Genomic DNA, 19,088 nt, shown 5'->3' with positions numbered 1-19,088 from the left:
GGCAACCATTAAAAGAGTGATGAAGACTGATTTATTCTACATGGTGCCAGGACCTCCTATCTCCGCAGCAGGCAACGTGGCCAGATATCCCTCTCCGTTTCAACGAGCTCTCAGGAGAACAATGGCTGTTAATCACCCAGGTTCCTGAGTCCTTTCATCTTTCCACGTTCCTGAGGCCTTTCGGATCACCACTCGCTGGGGTAGGAGAGGAAACAAGCACCGGCTCGCGGTCCCGACCACGGTCCCGCTGGCCCAACCTCGGTCCCGCTGGCCCGCGATCACACACACCACCAGGAGCTTAAGCACAGAGGTGGTTAGCTTGTGATATGGACCTTAGCAAGCAGGACAAAGCAGGCTAGCGCAGGGTGAGATTCGGCTGAGTGGGGAATTATGCATCCGAGTGATATCTTACATTTAATTCACAGCAGTATTATTATTCATTTGTTACTTAGCTCTACATTCTAGGGGCCATTATAATGTACAGGTTACAATGCAATTATTGAATATGCAAAAGCAATTTATGTGATATGTTTTATGTCTGTATTTGAACAAGCTATTTTATCTGTAACAAAAAATGTATCTCCCCCCACACACACACACACTATTCCTGGGCGGTCTCTGTGGGAAATAGCAGTAGATTATTTAAGCTGTTCCATTATCACTTTGGTAATATCATAAAGGCAACACTATGGGGGATACAGGTAGGCGGCAATAATACCCACTTAATGAGGGAAAGGGGGATATTTAGTCAGTTGCACAACTGAATCAGAGAGGTACGGGGGGGCTGCCTTAATCAACATCCACGTCATCGGTGCCCGGGGAGCAGTTGTTACTGGGGGTTAACTGTCTTGATCAAGGAGACCTTTCGGTTAATGACCCAACACTCTTGATCGCTAGGCTACCTGACCGGCTTCTGTAAGCTGTTATGAACTCACACACCCACACACAAACACAATCAGAAGGCCCAACCTGAGGGAGATTAAACGGTTTGGCAAAGAAGGAAAAATGCCACCTTAGTTAAGCCAAAGTCCTGGCATGTGAGGTCTACACTTGATTTATTAGCTGGATTAAAGCCATGAAGGGCTGTGGTAGGAGTGAAGCTATTTACTTCACCTCTACCACACAGAAACTTAAAACAAAGCATTTACACCATACAGAATTATTTAGACCTATAACCAAATCTATATTTGTTATTATTATTTTGAATTATTTTAAGATTAATTAGTTAAGAACCTCTTCAAGAAATGGCAGCTAAAGTCCACCCTGATCTGAGCTATGCTATGACTCGGTTGTGAATTGATAAACTATTTAGCACTTAAATATACATTGCCTTCTCTAGCCTACATAGCTACCTGGCATGACATCCATATCTTCTTGTGGTGTGGGGGCTGTGCTTTGGCAAAGTGGGTGGGGTTATATCCTTCCTGTTTTGGCCCTGTCCGGGGGTGTCCTCGGATGGGGCCACAGTGTCTCCTGACCCCTCCTGTCTCAGCCTCCAGTATTTATGCTGCAGTAGTTTGTGTCGGGGGGCTAGGGTCAGTTTGTTATATCTGGAGTACTTCTCCTGTCCTATTCGGTGTCCTGTGTGAATCTAAGTGTGTGTTCTCTAATTCTCTTTCTCTCTTTCTTTCTCTCTCTCGGAGGACCTGAGCCCTAGGACCATGCCCCAGGACTACCTGACATGATGACTCCTTGCTGTCCCCAGTCCACCTGGCCATGCTGCTGCTCCAGTTTCAACTGTTCTGCCTTACTATTATTCGACCATGCTGGTCATTTATGAACATTTGAACATCTTGGCCATGTTCTGTTATAATCTCCACCCGGCACAGCCAGAAGAGGACTGGCCACCCCACATAGCCTGGTTCCTCTCTAGGTTTCTTTCTAGGTTTTAGCCTTTCTAGGGAGTTTTTCCTAGCCACCGTGCTTCTACACCTGCATTGCTTGCTGTTTGGGGTTTTAGGCTGGGTTTCTGTACAGCACTTTGAGATATCCGCTGATGTACGAAGGGCTATATAAATAAATTTGATTTGATCTTAGCTTCAGCACTGAATTAGACAAAAAGTATAGAATTTGGCATGTACAATAGTTCCATTTTTAATTAAATGAAATTTTTAATGTATAAACATACCAATACCTATACAAATACAAATACACCCACCCACACACACCACACACACACACACACACACACACACACACACACACACACACACACACACACACACACACACACACACACACACAGAGGGGGGTTTGAGGCTCAACTGCAATAAATTGGTCCTTTGGGGGTTGGGAGGTGCTGGTGGGAAACAATAATAAAGCTGTTATACTTTCAGGAGCTCTCTACAGTCTGAGCCATAAGTTTAAAAAACACAACAATGGGCAGAATGAGAAGGCCTTTCAAGCAGACGGAAACCAGCAGGGCCACTCCTAATACACACTTTAGAAAGAGCACAGGATGGCCCTTTTATGATGGGGACAGAAAGGGAAATAGCCAAGCAAAATTAAGGTTGGATGGCAAGTAGTGATGGGGGCGGGGGGGATACAGTTACATATCGAAATATTATTTTGACAATATCACAATATTATTTTTGCACTAGTTGGCTGTACCTGCACTAAAACTCCAGTAGTTTTCTTTCATAGTTTGTTCTTCATCTTCTTTTTAAATATGGAACCAATTTGTTTTTAGCACTTATTTCCATGATTGATCAAAACTCATTTTCTCATGGTTCTCCCTCTGCAGCAGACATGGTGAGTAATGTTTGGAACATTGAATCGCAATAAAATCAGTATCGAATTGCAATACATATCGTATTGGCACTTAAGTATCATGATATAATATCGTGAGGTCCCTGGCAATTCCCAGCCTTATTGACAAGGTAAGAAAACGGTCTCATAATGTTAAGCTTCACTACTCACAAAGGCCTAGCTACTGCATGACTAGCATGGGATGATCACAAAGTTAAATGGCAGAGCAATATCAATATGTCACATTTTACTATCTGTTCATGGTGTGACATCATAAAGCTATGCACTTCTACAATGCATAAACATCTCAATACTGACCCAACTCAATGATGCGTAGGCCTAAGTTTAGATTCTGGGCAAATCCACCGTAATGGATCTCTGATTTTTCACTTTAAAATGTATGTCAAACAAAAACCAATGATTGCAAAGTTAAACAAACCATACAAAAGGACTACTTTTAACAATTTCCACAGACATTTTGACAAAAAAAAATCATCTGAAGAACAGTGCAAAGTTTGGTAACAGAATGTGCTATTTGTGCCGCCATTCTCTTACCAAACTTTGCATCTGCGCTGTTCTTCAAGTAAATGTGTTTTTGTCAAATTATCTGTGGAAATTGTTAAAAGCAGTTGGATGATTTGTTTATTTTTGAAATCATTGCTTTTTGTTTGACATACATTTTAAAAGGGTAAGGAAGCATGAGTTTTAACTCACCAAAGTAAGTGTGGTCCAAGACTTAGTAACTTAGCTGTAGTCACGATTATGTTATGATTATTATGTTATCATTATTACATTAAGTTATGTAGTTATGTTTTAGCGTTTTTACATTTATTAACTTATTTCTGGAAATCTTCTGAACTAACCACAATGCACTATTTCTCAACATCATATGGAGAACCGGTGCTACCAAGCTATGTTCCAGCTGGCTAACGTTTGCTACTAGTCATGCTAGCATGTACAGTGGGGCAAAAAAGTATTTAGTCGGCCACCAATTGTGCAAGTTCTCCCACGTAAAAAGATGAGAGAGGCCTGTAATTTTCATCATAGGTACACTTCAACTATGACAGACAAAATGAGAAGAAGAAAAAATCCAGAAAAATCACATTGTAGGATTTTTAATTAATTTATTTGCAAATTATGGTGGAAGTGATGTTTTTGGGCTGTTGCTGGGCAACACGGACTTTCAACTCCCTCCAAAGATTTTCCATGGGGTTGAGATCTGGAGACTGGCTAGGCCACTCCAGGACCTTGAAATGCTCCTTACGAAGCCACTCCTTTTTTATTTTTTATTTTTTTTATTTCACCTTTATTTAACCAGGTAGGCTAGTTGAGAACAAGTTCTCATTTACAACTGCGACCTGGCCACGATAAAGCATAGCAGTGTGAACAGACAACACAGAGTTACACATGGAGTAAACAATTAACAAGTCAATAACACAGAGAAAAAAGGGGAGTCTATATACAATGTGTGCAAAAGGCATGAGGAGGTAGGCGAATAATTACAATATTGCAGATTAACACTGGAGTGATAAATGATCAGATGATCATGTACAGGTAGAGATATTGGTGTGCAAAAGAGCAGAAAAGTAAATAAATAAAAACTGTGGGGATGAGGTAGGTGAAAACGGGTGTGCTATTTACCAATAGATTATGTACAGCTGCAGCGATCGGTTAGCTGCTCAGCTAGCTGATGTTTGAAGTTGGTGAGGGAGATAAAAGTCTCCTACTTCAGCGATTTTTGCAATTCGTTCCAGTCACAGGCAGCAGAGTACTGGAACGAAAGGCGGCCGAATGAGGTGCTGGCTTTAGGGATGATCAATGAGATACACCTGCTGGAGCGCGTGCTACGGATGGGTGTTGCCATCGTGACCAGTGAGCTGAGATAAGGTGGAGCTTTGCCTAGCATGGCCTTGTAGATGACCTGAAGCCAGTGGGTCTGGCGACGAATATGTAGCGAGGGCCAGCCGACTAGAGCATACGAGTCGCAGTGGTGGGTAGTATAAGGTGCTTTAGTGACAAAACGGATGGCACTGTGATAAACTGCATCCAGTTTGCTGAGTAGAGTGTTGGAAGCAATTTTGTAGATGACGTCGCCGAAGTCGAGGATCGGTAGGATAGTCAGTTTTACTAGGGTAAGCTTGGCAGCGTGAGTGAAGGAGGCTTTGTTGCGGAATAGAAAGCCGATTCTTGATTTGATTTTCGATTGGAGATGTTTGATATGGGTCTGGAAGGAGAGTTTGCAGTCTAGCCAGACACCTAGGTACTTATAGGTGTCCACATATTCAAGGTCGGAACCATCCAGTGTGGTGATGCTAGTCGGGCATGCGGGTGTAGGCAGCGATCGGTTGAAAAGCATGCATTTGGTTTTACTAGCGTTTAAGAGCAGTTGTTGGCCGGGCGGTGTGTTTGGGATCATTATCATGCTGAAAGACCCAGCCACGTTTCATCTTCAATGCCCTTGCTGATGGAAGGAGGTTTTCACTCAAAATCTCATGATACATGGCCCCATTCATTCTTTCATGGATCAGTCGTCCTGGTCCTTTTGCAGAAAAACAGCCCCAAAGCATGATGTTTCCACCCCCATGCTTCACAGTAGGTATGGTGTTCTTTGGATGCAACTAAGCATTCTTTGTCCTCCAAACACAATGAGTTGAGTTTTTACCAAAAAGTTATATTTTGGTTTCATCTGACCATATGACATTCTCACAATCTTCTTCTGGATCATCCAAATGCTCTCTAGCAAACTTCAGACGGGCCTGGACATGTACTGGCTTAAGCATGGGGACACGTCTGGCACTGCAGGATTTGAGTCCCTGGCGGTGTAGTGTGTTACTGATGGTAGGCTTTGTTACTTTGGTCCCAGCTCTCTGCAGGTCATTCACTAGGTCCCCCCGTGTGATTCTGGGATTTTTGCTCACCGTTCTTGTGATCATTTTGACCCCACGGGGTGAGATCTTGCGTGGAGCCCCAGATCGAGGGAGATTATCAGTGGTCTTGTATGTCTTCCATTTCCTAATAATTGCTCCCACAGTTGATTTCTTCAAAACCAAGCTGCAGATTCAGTCTTCCCAGCCTGGTGCAGGTCTACAATTTTGTTTCTGGTGTCCTTTGACAGCTCTTTGGTCTTGGCCATAGTGGAGTTTGGAGTGTGACTGTTTGAGGTTGTGGACAGGTGTCTTTTATACTGATAAGTTCAAACAGGTGCCATTAATACAGGTAACGAGTGGAGGACAGAGGAGCCTCTTAAAGAAGAAGTTACAGGTCTGTGAGAGCCAGAAATATTGCATGTTTGTAGGTGACCAAATACTTATTTTCCACCATAATTGGCAAATAAATTCATTAAAAATCCTACAATGTGATTTTCTGGATTTTTTCTTCTTCTCATTTTGGATACATTCAATGTGGATTTACCTCACTACATCGCTATTGAATTAACGGACTCTCCCTTTGCCGGTGAAATGGCCTCTCCTTCACTCTTCTTTGACTTCGGTAGTTAACTCAGCCGTCAAGCATCAATTCTCTGATTGGCTTGCTGACTAAGATAACTGCATATACTGGTAACATTGTTTGATAGCTGGTTAACTATTACTAGTCTGTTCAACCTCTCTTTCGTATCGTCTGAGATTTCTAAAGATTGGAAAGCGGCCGCGGTCATCCCCCTCTTTCAAAGGGGAGACACTCTAGACCCAAACTGTTACAGACCTATATCCATCCTGCCCTGACTTTCTAAAGTCTTCAAAAGCCAGGTGAACAAACAGATCACCGACCATCTCGAATCCCACTGTACCTTCTCTGCTATCAATTCGATTTCTGAGCTGGTCACGGGTGTACCTCAGCCACGCTCAAGGTCCTAAACAATATCATAACCACTATAGATAAAAAAACAGTACTGTGCAGCCGTCTTCATCGACCTGGCCAAGGCTTTCAACTCTTGTCAATCACCGTATTCTTATCGGCAGACTCAACACTTCACTAACTACTTCTCAGATAGAGTTCAGTGCGTCAAATTGGAGGGCCTGTTGTCCGGACCTCTGGCAGTCTCTATGGGGGTGCCACAGGGTTCAATTCTCGAGCAGACTCTTTTTTTCTGTATATTTTAATGATGTCACTCATGCTGCGGGTGATTATTTGATCCACCTCTACGCAGACGACACCATACTGTAAACATCTGGCACTTATTTGGACACTGTGTTTGTGTCCTTATTTGGACACAAACCTCCAAATGAGTTTCGATGCCATACAACACTCCTTCTGTGGCCTCCAACTGCTCTTAAATGCTAGTAAAACTAAATGCATGCTCTTCAACCGATCGCTGCACACACCCGCCCGCCTAGCATCACTACTCTGGACAGTTCTGACTTAGAATATGTGGACAACTACAAATGCCTAGGTGTCTGTCTAGACTGTAAACTCTCCTTCCAGACTCATATTAAGCATCTCCAATCCAAAAATGTAATCTAGAATCGGCTTCCTATTTCGCAACAAAGCCTCCTTCACTCATGCTGCTAAACATACTCTCGTAAAACTGACTATCCTGCCGATCCTTGACTTCGGCGATGTAATTTACAAAATAGCCTCCAACACTCTACTCAGCAAATTGGATGCAGTCTATCTGTTTTGTCACCAAAGCCTCATATACTACCCACCATTGAGACCTGTACGCTCTTGTTGGCTGGCCCTCCCTACATATTCGTCGCCAAACCCACTGGCTCCAGGTAATTTATAAGTCTTTGCTAGGTAAAGCTCCGCCTTATCTCAGCTCACTGGTCACCATAGCAACACCCACTCGTAGCATGCGCTCCAGCAGGTATATTTCACTGGTCATCCCCAAAGCAACACCTCATTTGTCCGCCTTTCCTTCCTCTGCTGCCAATGACTGGAACAAATTGCAAAAATCACTTAAGTTGGAGACATATCTCCCTCACTAACTTCAAGCATTGGCTGTCAGAGCAGCTGTACACAGCCCATCTGTAAATAGCCCATCCAACCTACTACCTACCTCATCCCCATATTTGTTTTTTTTCTGCTCTTTTGCACACCAGTATTTCAACTTGCACATCCTCATCTGCACATCTATCACTCTAGTGTTAATTGCAAAATTGTAATTTCTTTGCCACTATGGACTATTTATTGCCTTACTTCCTTAATTTGCACACACTGTATACAGATTTTCATTTGTGTTATTGATTGTACATTTGTTCATCCCATGTGTGTGTTGTTTTTGTCGCACTACTTTGCTTTATCTTGGCCAGGTCGGAGGTGTAAATGAGAACTTGTTCTCAACTGGCCTACCTGGTTAAATAAAGTTTATTTTTATTTTTAAATGGCGTTATGTATTTCGAAAAAATGCTGGTTTACTTTAATGAGTTGGGAATGCACTGGCTGACTCACGTAGTGCTAACGTAACGTTAGCAGGCTGGTAGGGCTAACATTAGCAGGCTTGTTGGCTAGCTAATTTGCAAGCTGATTTGTAACAATAAATTCATACAGTATTTGCTTGTAAATTCTCTGAAAATGTAATGGAAACCAGAAGTCATGAGTGATAACAATTTGTTTTAATTTAAAATTATACATTTTAAGTGATTTCTGTTGGGAGTTTAGAATGATAGGAAATAGGCTGGCTCGTCAGGTCCTCCATATTAAGTCAAACCCTGCAAATGTTTTTTTTACTGTGTGACTTCGTCATTCTTCGGAATTCTGATCAGTTTAATGTAATAACTAAAACAAATGGAAAAGTGAGGAGTAACTTTGTATTGGGACTTTTGATGTGTATTCTAATGCAAAACCATGTTACATATGATACGTTTCTGCTACCTACCCTTTAAAGTGAAAAATCAGACTCTCAGAATGGAATTGCCCCTATTCACAATGCATTGTCAATGCAAAGGTAAATTGTCAATTTTGTCACAAGTGAAGTTTTGTATTATGATTTAGTATTTTTCAATGTTCCTTCCTTGAATTAGAAGATAGGATATTTGTAATGTAGCGGAAATGATTTGGCCTTGTGTTGTCTACTACAGTTTTGACGTCCACACCCAGTTTGGGAAAAATTTACATTTTTCAAACACACCATGCATACTATGAAGTATTTAACGGCCAAATGAATAGGAATATGTGTGGCATATACTGTATATGGAAACATTGTATCTTATCTTAAATAAGAAACAGGCCTATCAATTAAACTTTCGAAACACTATGAAACTATTTGTTTCATGTCAAACTTTAGCATGCAACAGTTTTTCCTCATGTGACTGGTGTCATGTTGCCAAATTTCAACTATCTGTAACGCTAATCTCACTCAAGACGCTCAATCCCTTTTCATCAGACTCATTCGGGTAGATAAACATTCATATACGACCGTTTGATACCTTACCTGTGTGTGATTTATGAAATGGAAATAAACATAAGTATTTTCTCCTCTTCTTTCTATCCCAGGACAGGAAAGAGATTTCAGAAACCGCTCAATTGTTCCGCCCCATGATGCCCGTTTGTCACGGGTGGGAGTCAGTGCCACTGGGTCCATTGCGGCTCAAACTATGGTGGAAGTACAACAATAGGCAGCCTATAGGTAGTTTAACATCCAAAATGGCAGCCATGCTTCTCAGTTTCTACACAAGGCGGTTATCATTGTTGATGGATGATGACGTCAGATTTTGATGTCTTGACACGCTTTGGTCGTTTCGGATGAGGAAACATTCATTCTCCTAGCCTACTCGCTTTAGCCTTGCAACAGTAACAATGTAACAAGCCTTGTCTAAATTGCAACTTTGTTTTGATGTCAATGCAAACTTAGTAAAAAATACAACATTGAGTCGGGGAGAGAGTGCATGGGGTGGATGCATTTTTTCCTAATAAATATATTTCAAGAAATGTTCTATGGTAGCCTAGATGCATTGTACAGCCTAACCTACCATAAAAAAACATTTGTAACGTAACTAGTTACACCTGCTTACAACTGTGTTGTCAATAAACTGCAAACCGCAAGCTTTCACAGCATTGGGCAATCCAAACTGCTGTGAATGGGGATTACATAGGCTGTGTGTTTTTCTTTTCTTTTGGCTATTATTACAATGTTACAATATTCAACCAAATAAAATACCATTGAATGTGATTCTACTAGGCTATACGTGTTGCAGGTCTGGGTAGAGCCATATACAGTATCCTCTGGGCACAACCAATTCATTGCATGTGCTTAAATTATACTGAGTTTCCTTAAAAATATTATACCATTTAATGATTGTGTAGGCCTAGACAAGACCATTCCAGTAATAATGAATTTGGTTAGAACAGGTTTTATTACAGCCTACGGTCAATTGGTCTTCCAAGTGTCTTTTGCGTTTGTTCCTAAACCTATATTTAACCAAATAACATACTAAACCATCTTCGGAATAACTGTAAACACACACAAAGCGCTCCTCTGGCTTTGTTCATTCTCATCCAATTTCCCTGCCTCCTCATTGGGGCTAAGAGGATGCGGTGACTTCTGATTGGGTGAAAGTTTTTCTTCTGGCTTTAGCACTTGTGGAGTCGCCCACACCCCACTCAAAATATATCCGTGGTCCAGACACTCTATGCTACCAGTTGTTTTTACAGCCATTCAGTAACATACTGACTAAAATAAATCATTTTTGTAGACTATTTGTAGCAACTTCCTAACTGAAGATCATATATCCTAAAGCGCAGCATCCAGATTGAGACGCGTTGTTAAACAGAGGACAAATATTATTATTTTTAAATCCGTTAAAAAGGAGCGAAGATGGTGTCCGCTGGACTGGAGATCCTTGGACTGGGACTGTGCGTCATTGGTTCGCTCCTGGTGATGGTCGTTTGCGGGCTGCCCATGTGGAAGGTGACGGCGTTCATCGAGGCCAACATTGTGGTGGCTCAGACCATCTGGGATGGGCTCTGGATGTCCTGTGTGGTGCAGAGCACGGGCCAGATGCAGTGCAAGGTGCACGACTCGGTCCTTGCGCTCGGCCACGACCTGCAGGCGGCGCGAGCCCTGACCGTCATCGCATGTGTGTTTGGCGTGCTGGGGCTAATGGTGGTGATCGCCGGGGCGCAGTGCACCAACTGCATCAATGACGAGAACGTCAAAGCCCGGGTGGTGAACGCCGGAGGGGTTATCTACATAATCAGTGGCTTGTTTGTTTTAGTCCCTCTCTGCTGGATGGCCAACAACATAATCTCGGATTTCTACAACCCACAGGTGCCCGCGTCCAAGAAGAGGGAGATTGGGGCTGCGCTCTACATCGGTTGGGCGGCCACTGCGCTCCTGCTGATCGGGGGCGCGCTCCTCTGCTGCTCCTGTCCTTCTAACGGGAATTCGGGCTACTCGGCGAAATATGCCCCGACCAAACGGGCCACACCGAACGGGACCGTGGACTATGACAAAAGGAATTACGTGTAGCCCTGCGTCTCACCCTCACGATGGGGTGGCTAGGCTGTGCTTAAATGTGGTTTTTTGAAAAACTTTTTTTTGCACCTGCAGTTTACTCTGAACTTTGAAATAAATGAAAGCATCATTCCCTTTTGTAACACTGACTTTAAACTAAACACAATATTGGAGAACATATTCATTCATCCTTTTTTTTGCAAACAGAAGAAAATAAACGTTTGGAGACTATGCGTATAGCCTAAAGTGATAGCCAATGACAAAAAGGAGCGTCTTTGTTTTAGGTACAGTATTGTTTTAAATGTCCAAGGCTATATTTTCTATAATTGCTCATAAACCTTTACATTTAGAAATGTTTACCGGAATTTGTTTTTCTAAAGGAAGTTCTAATGACAATATATCTGCTGTCTTTTTACTTCAGTGTAGGCTACAGTGACTTCAGAGTGGTTTAACTCCAAACCACTTAAAAGGTTTTTGGACAATGGATTTTTGCTGCATGAGACTGTGTGAAGATAGACGAAAACATGTTGGCCTATTTTCAAACCAATACACAACTCAGGCATTCTTACATTTGTCTATAACAGCGATAAATCACATATATTACACAAATTAGGACCATAGATTTAGATGTCAAATATAGGATGTCCACAACACCTGTTCTGGAGTCTAAATTATTTTAGGATAAAACAAAACATTTAGCAAACTTGTGTTTTATATATGTACATATTGTGCCGGATGTGTTTCTTTTCATGGATTTTTAGGAATATACTGCTGTTTTACTGACTGGTTTTGATGTAAAGATCCATTGTGTATTTGATGCAATATTCTTCTTTCCATTGTTACGCTGACATTAAACGGATATTGTTTAAAGTATTTGTTTACGAGTTTATTTAAACTGATCGAAAATGTAATTGAATTAATAGAATAAGGTACCAAAACATCAGAACATGTAGTTTGTAAGTCCTTAATATTATTTCTGGTTGGGCCTGCATGCAATGCATCCTGTTCCCATCGTGGTTCCCCAAACCCCAGCCTGGCGGTTGTAAACCCCCACAGCAGGAGAAAGTACTTTGGTGAACTATAAATCCAGATGACAATACCTATTCAGCTAGAATGGGGCTCTGCTGTTCAGCACACAATACTCCCCGACCCCATCCCCCTTTCAGCCAGCGCTCCCTCTGCCCAACGCGCTGTTTAGCAGGCGTGTAAATTGAAGCTCGGGAGAATGTGCTAGAAACGTCTCCCCGCATGTCTGTCTTTCCAGCACTATCACTCTTTCCCGCCAATGGGTGGGTTTGGTTATATAGGCCCGAATTGTGATTGTGTGGTTTATGAGTGGCTGATTGGGATGGCAAAACACATTTCCTGGTGGGATTAATATCACCAGACTTCATCAAAGAAATTGGAAATACAGACATTGCCATCCTAAAAGAAACATGGTATAGAGGAGATGGAACCACTGGTTGCGCTCTAGGTTATAGAAAGCTAGTAGTCCCATCTCCTAAACGACCAAGTGTGAAACTGGGAAGAGACTCAGGGGGTATGTTAATTTGGTATAGAGCAGACCTAACCTACTATTAAATTAATAAAAACAGGAACATTTTACATCTGGTTACAAATTAATAGGGAAATTCTCAGAGAAACATTTCCACATGTGTGCAACCTATACCCCCCCCCCCCCCAATAGAATCATCATACTTTAACAATGACAGCTTCTCCATCCTAAAGGGGGATCTCAATCATTTCCAGGCCCATGTACTAGTCTGTCATGGTGACCAACATGCCAGAACTGGACAAGAACCTGACACTCTCAGCACACAACAAACACTTACCTGGAGGTGACAGCATTCCCTCACAAATATTCCCCCCCTTGATACAACTATCACAAAACAACCAACAAAAACAGGTCACAACTCCTGCAGCTCTGTCACACAACTAAGAAGGAAATTGAGAAACCTATCCAACTGAAAACATAAAGACCCAGAAAACTTGAGTCAAGACCTTCACTATGGTGAATCACTAAAACAATACAGAAATACACTATGGAAAAAGAAGGAACAGCACGTCAGAAATCAGCTCAATATATTTGAAGAATCCATAGAATCTTACCACTTCTGGGAAAATTTGAACACACTAAACAAACAACACAAAGAGTTATCTAATCCAAAACAGAGATGTATGTGATGAACCACTTATCCAAACTTTTTGGCTCTATAACAAAGAACAAACACCTGATCAAATACAAATCTTAGAATCAGCAATTAGAAAGACCACCAGAATCCACTGGATTCTCCAATTACATTGAATGAACTACAGGACAAAATACAAGTCCTCCAACCCAAAAAGGCCTGTGGTGTTAATGGTATCCTAAATTAAATTATAAAATATACAGACCACAAATTGCAATTGGCTATAAACATCATCCTCAGCTCCGACATTTTCCCAATATTTGGAAGCAAGGTGTTACGCTCGTCATAAGGAATAGTGGACCAAAGCGCAGTGTGGTAAGTGTTCATGATTTTTATTTATCAAAACACTCAAACAAAATAACAAAGTGAAAGAACCAACAGTTCTGTAAGGCAAATAAACTATACAGAAAACAACTACCCACAAAACACAGGTGGGAAAAAGGCTGCCTAAGTATGATTCCCAATCAGAGACAACGATAGACAGCTGCCTCTGATTGAGAACCACACTCGGCCAAAAACAAAGAAATAGAAAACATAGAAATAAAGAAACTACAATGCCCACCCTAGTCACACCCTGGCCTAACCAAAATAGAGAATAAAAACCACTCTATGGCCAGGGCATGACACAAGGACTGATCACCCCAATCCACAAAAGTGGAGACAAATTTGACCCCAATAACTACCACGGGATATGCGTCAACAGCAACCTCTGCATTATCATTAACAGCAGACTCTGAGACATTTCCTCAGTGAAAACAATGTACTGAGCAAATGTCAAATTGGCTTTTTACCAAATTACTGTACGACAGACCACGTATTCACCCTGCATACCCTGACAAATAAACAAACCAAAACAAAGGCAAAGTCTTCTCATGCTTTGTTGATTTCAAAAAATTGTTTGACTCAATTTGGCATGATATTTTACTATACAAATTGATGAAAAGCGATGTTAGGAGAAAAACATACAACATTATAAAATCCAAGTACACAAACAAGTGTGCGGTTAAAATAGGCAAAAAACACATTTCTTTCCACAGGGCTGTGGGGTGAGACAGGGATGCAGCTTGAGCCCCACCTTCTTCACCATATATATCAATCAATTGGCGAGGGTACTCGGCCTCGCCCTACTAGAATCTGAAGTCAAATGTATACTGTTTGTTGATCTGGTGTTTCTGTCCCCAACCAAGGAGGCATACAAGAGCATCTGTCTTATCTTCTGCACAGATTCTGTCAGACCTGACACTGACAGTAAATCTAAGTAAGACAAAATAATGGTGCTCCAAAAAAGGTCCAGTTGCCAGGACCACAAATACAAGTTCCATCTAGACACCAATGCCCTAGAGCACAAACAAAAAAATTATACATACCTCGGCCTAAACATCAGCACCACAGGCAACTTCCACAAATTTGTGAACAATCTGAGAGATAAGGCAAGAAGGGCCTTCTACGTCTTCAAAAGTTTGACATCCCAATTAGAATCTGACAAAAGATACTTTAATCAGTTATAGAAACCATTGCCCTTTATGGTTTTGAGGTCTGGGGTCTGCTCACCAGCCAATAATTCACAAAATGGGACAAACACCAAATTGAGACTCTGCATGTAGAATTTTGCAAAAAGATCCTCTGTGTACAATGTAAAACACAAAATAATGCATGCAGAACATAATTAGTATAATACCCGCTAAGTATCAAAATCCAGAAAAGAGACTTTCAATTCTACAACCACCTAAATAGAAAAGGTTCCCAAACCTTCCATAACAAATTAATCACCTACAGAGAGATTAACCTAGAGAAGAGTGATTGTAGGATCCCCTAAGCAAGCTGGTCCTGGGTCTCTGTTTCAAAATCACAAACATCCCCAGGACGGCAACACAATTATACCCAAACAAATCATGAGAAACAAAATTATAATTACTTGTCACATTGGAAAGAATTAATAAAAAAAATGGAGAAAACTGGAATGCTATTTGGCCCTAAACAGAGAGTACACAGTGACAGAATACTTGACCCATGTGACTGACCCAAAATTAAGGAAAGGTTTGACTATGTACAGACTCAGTGAGCATAGCCTTGCTATTGAGAGAGGCCGCCGAAGGCAGACCTGGCTTGCAAGAGAAGACAGGCTATGTGCACACTGCCCACAAAATGAGGTGGAAACTCAGCGGCACTTCCTAACCTCCTGGCAAATGTATGACCATATTAAAGACACATATTTCCCTCAGATGACAGACCCACAAATCACATATCTATTAGGTGAAATACCACAGTGCCATCACAGCAGCAATATTTGTGACCTGTTGCCACAAGAAAAGGGCAACCAGTGAAGAACAAACACCATTGCAAATACAACCCATATTTGTTTATTTATTGTTACAACACTGTACATAGCCATAATATGACATTTGAAATGTCTCTATTCCTTTGAAACGTTTATGAGTGTAACGTTTACTCTTAATTTTTATTGTTTATTTTACTTTTGTTTATTATCCATTTCACTTGCTTTGGCAATGTAAACATATGTTTCCAATAGGGTTGAATGGAGAGAACCCGGTTAAAAAGATTTACCAGGATTTACCGCCCAAAACCACTCCCTTTTCCCAGGATACGTAACTGAGAGAAACCGGTAAATTATAATAAATGATTTATATGAACAGCATGGCATGAAATGGAACTGTTACATTATATACGATGTCTAAATCTGGTTTCTCTACGGCCTCTGCATGACGAATCATCAACGCTCAGGGTGGGGGACAGACAGCCCATTTTAGTATGGAGAACAATTCACAATGCATGTAGATCTATCATCTCATCATGGTAACTTTTTTATTGCGACAAGTAGCCATGCATTTGCTGCTGTCAGGACCCGGTTACGAACCCGGGTCTCTGGAGTGAGAAACAGTCACTAAACCAACTGAGCCACGAATAGTCAGCAGAACCCAGAAGATGAGGCAGACACAGCAGTACTTGAGACGGTGTATTTAATGAAGTAAAAAGTGAAGTTCTTCAGGAAAACATGTAACTCCACAACCTCAAAAGGAATTCCACAAGAACAAAGGCAATCCTCCAAGACAAAAAGGCAAATCCACATGGTGGAAGGCACAGCACAAAAAGCCTCCAAAGATACTTAAAAACAAACAAACAAGAACAAAAAACAGAACTCCACAAGAGAGTCCACCGGGATCAACAAGAGCTCACAGAGTACTAGGGCTGGGTGCTAACATACAAACACAGAGCAAAGAACTGAGTAAAACAAAGGGTTTAAATACAATCAGGGGAAACGAGGCACAGGTGCAAATAATAATGGGGATCAAGGGAAAACAAAAGGTCAAAAGGCACAATGGGGGCATCTAGTGACCAAAAACCGGAACAACCCTGGCCAAATCCTGACAGCTACAGCATAACCTATGCTACAGTAATATAAAGACAGAATTTAACCATCTACATCTGGTTTTGGGGGGTCATCTTATTTTTTAATTTGTTTTAAAATTGCATTTGCAGAGTTTTAAAACAGCCTATCACTCGAATATAGCTGCTTTAAATCAGTGCATGTGCAAGCACACTCTGGCAGTCTTTCTCTTTATACATCAACTTCATTAAAATTGCATCCAAAATAGATAATCGTGTTCTAGATTGATATATAGCCCTATATATAAACTCAGCAAAAAAGGAAACGTCTTCTCAACTGCATTTATTTTCAGTAAACTTAACATGTATAAATATTTGTATGAACATTAGATTCAACAACTGAGACATAAACTGAACAAATTCCACAGACATGTGACTAACAGAAATGGAATAATGGGGGGGTCAAAAGTAACAGTCGGTATCTGGTGTGGCCACCAGCTGCATTAAGTACTGCAGTGCATGTCCTCATGGACTGCACCAGATTTGCCAGTTCTTGCTGTGAGATGTTACCCCACTCTTCCACCAAGGCACCTGCAAGTTCCCGGACATTTCTTGGGGGAATGGCCCTTGCTCTCACACTCCGATCCAACAGGTCCAAGAAGTGCTCTATGGGATTGAGATCCAGGCTAAACACACCAGCCAGCTGATACCATCTGGGCCGGCAGCCCTGCGAGGGTTAATACTCATAAATGACTTATTCAAGTTGGCCAAGGAGGAGGAGAGCCCACAGTCCTTGATAGCGGGCCGTGTCAGTGCCACTGTATTATCCTCAAGCGAGTGAAGAATGTGTTCAGATGCAAGATGTCGGTCTCCGCGACGTGGCTGGTTTTCCTTTTATAATCCATGATTGTCTGTAGACCCTGCCACATACGTCCCTATACCGACGTTTAGCCTTTGCGGAGGCAATAAATACACTGTTTGTATCTTTCCATATTCCCAGTCTTCTTGCCCTGGTTAAATGTGGTTGTTCGTGCTTTCAGTTTTGCGCAAATGCTCCCATCTATCCATCCACAGTTTCTGGTTGGGGTAGGTTATAATAGTCACAGTGGGTACAACATCTCCTATGCATTCACTGTATCGGTATATGTGTCAATATTATTTTCTGAAGCTACTCTGAACATATCCCAGTCCATGTGATAAAAACAATCTTGAAGCGTGGATTGCTATTGGTCAGACCAGTGTTGAATAGTCCTTACCACGGGTGCTTCCTGTTTGAGTTTCTGCCTATAGGAGGGGAGGAGCAAGGTGAGGGCAGGCGAGGGCCTTATATGCATTCTGGAAGGTAGTATAACAATGATCGAGAGTTTTAGCAGCGTGTGTACAACAAACAATATGTTGATAGAATTTCAGGAGCCTTTGTCTCAAATTTGCTTTGTTAAAATCCCCAGCTACAATAAATGCAGCCTCAGGATATGTGGTTTCCAGTTTGCATAAAGTCCAGTGAAGTTCTTTGAGGGCCGTCGTGGTATCGGCTTGAGGGGGGATATAGACCGCTGCAAATTCTCTCGGGAGATAGTACGGTCGGCATTTGATTGTAGGATATTCTAGGTCGGGTGAAAAGAAGGACTTCAGTTCCTGTATGTTATCACAGTTACACCATAAGTCGTTAATCATAAAACATATACATCCACCCTTCTGGTTTCCGGAGAGATGTTTGTTCCTGTCGGCGTGATGTACTGAGAACCCAACTGGCTTTATAGACTCAGACAGTATATCTCGAGAAAGCCATGTTTCTGTGAAGCAGAGTATGTTACAATCCCTGGTGTCTCTCTGAAAAGCAACTCTCACCTTGAGTTCATCAACTTTATTATCCAGAGATTGGACATTAGCGAGTAAAATACTCAGGGGCAGTGGGTGGTGTGCATGCTTCCTAAGTCGAACAAGGAGACCGCCCCGAGTACCTCTGCTGCGCCAGTGTGGTTTTGGGTCAGCCTCTGGAATAAGTTCAATTTCTCTGGGGAGAGCAAACAAAGGATCCGCTCCAGAGAAGTCGCAATCCTGCTTGTAGTGCTGGATGATGCTCTAATATCCAATAGTTCTTCCCGGTTTTATGCCACAAAACAATTCCTTAGCTATTAATGTAAAAAATAGTACATAAACAAAATACTGCAGAGTTTCCTAAGAGCTAGTTGCGATGCTGCCATCTCCGTCAGCGCCATCTGTGAAGCATGGTGGAGGTAGTGCTATGGTGTGGGCATGTATGGCTGCCAATGGAACTGGTTCCGTTGTATTTATTGATGATGTGACTGCTGACAAAAGCAGCAGAATGAATTCTGAAGTATTTATTTAATTTGTAAGTCGCTCTGGATAAGAGCGTCTGCTAAATGACTTAAATGTAAATGTAAATGTAT

General features: G+C 41.7%; 2 protein-coding genes across 3 annotated transcripts in view; one reads left to right on the top strand and one right to left on the bottom strand.

Moving 5' to 3' along the window:
- LOC124034218 (septin-2-like) overlaps window positions 1–9,260 on the bottom strand; it is a 48,051-nt gene extending 38,791 nt beyond the window's left edge. Inside the window, exons 1-2 of one of the 2 annotated variants that reach the window (XM_046347101.1) lie at window positions 9,122–9,237; window positions 137–297 (exon numbers count right to left, since the gene is read on the bottom strand). The gene's annotated coding sequence lies outside the window, so the exon portion shown is untranslated. Of the gene's footprint in view, window positions 1–136; window positions 298–9,121 lie in introns of both variants that reach the window. The other variant, XM_046347100.1, reaches the window with a different exon arrangement.
- A 1,026-nt stretch (window positions 9,261–10,286) lies between these two features.
- Window positions 10,287–12,016, top strand: LOC124034221 (claudin-4-like). Its single transcript, XM_046347104.1, has one exon. It carries the CDS (start codon window positions 10,505–10,507, stop codon window positions 11,156–11,158), a length of 654 nt encoding a protein of 217 aa, XP_046203060.1. The 5' UTR covers window positions 10,287–10,504; the 3' UTR covers window positions 11,159–12,016.
- The last annotated feature ends 7,072 nt before the right edge of the window (window positions 12,017–19,088 follow it).

This window comes from Oncorhynchus gorbuscha, linkage group LG04 (assembly GCF_021184085.1).
Source record: "Oncorhynchus gorbuscha isolate QuinsamMale2020 ecotype Even-year linkage group LG04, OgorEven_v1.0, whole genome shotgun sequence".
NCBI lineage: Eukaryota > Metazoa > Chordata > Actinopteri > Salmoniformes > Salmonidae > Oncorhynchus > Oncorhynchus gorbuscha.
The sequence above is the reverse complement of the archived record's forward strand: the minus strand, read 5'-3'. Positions and strand labels throughout refer to the sequence as shown.

Coding starts and splice junctions, on each gene's coding strand:
- LOC124034221 (XM_046347104.1), top strand. CDS start 10,505: ATGGTGTCCGCTGGACTGGAGATCCTTGGACTGGGACTGTGCGTCATT.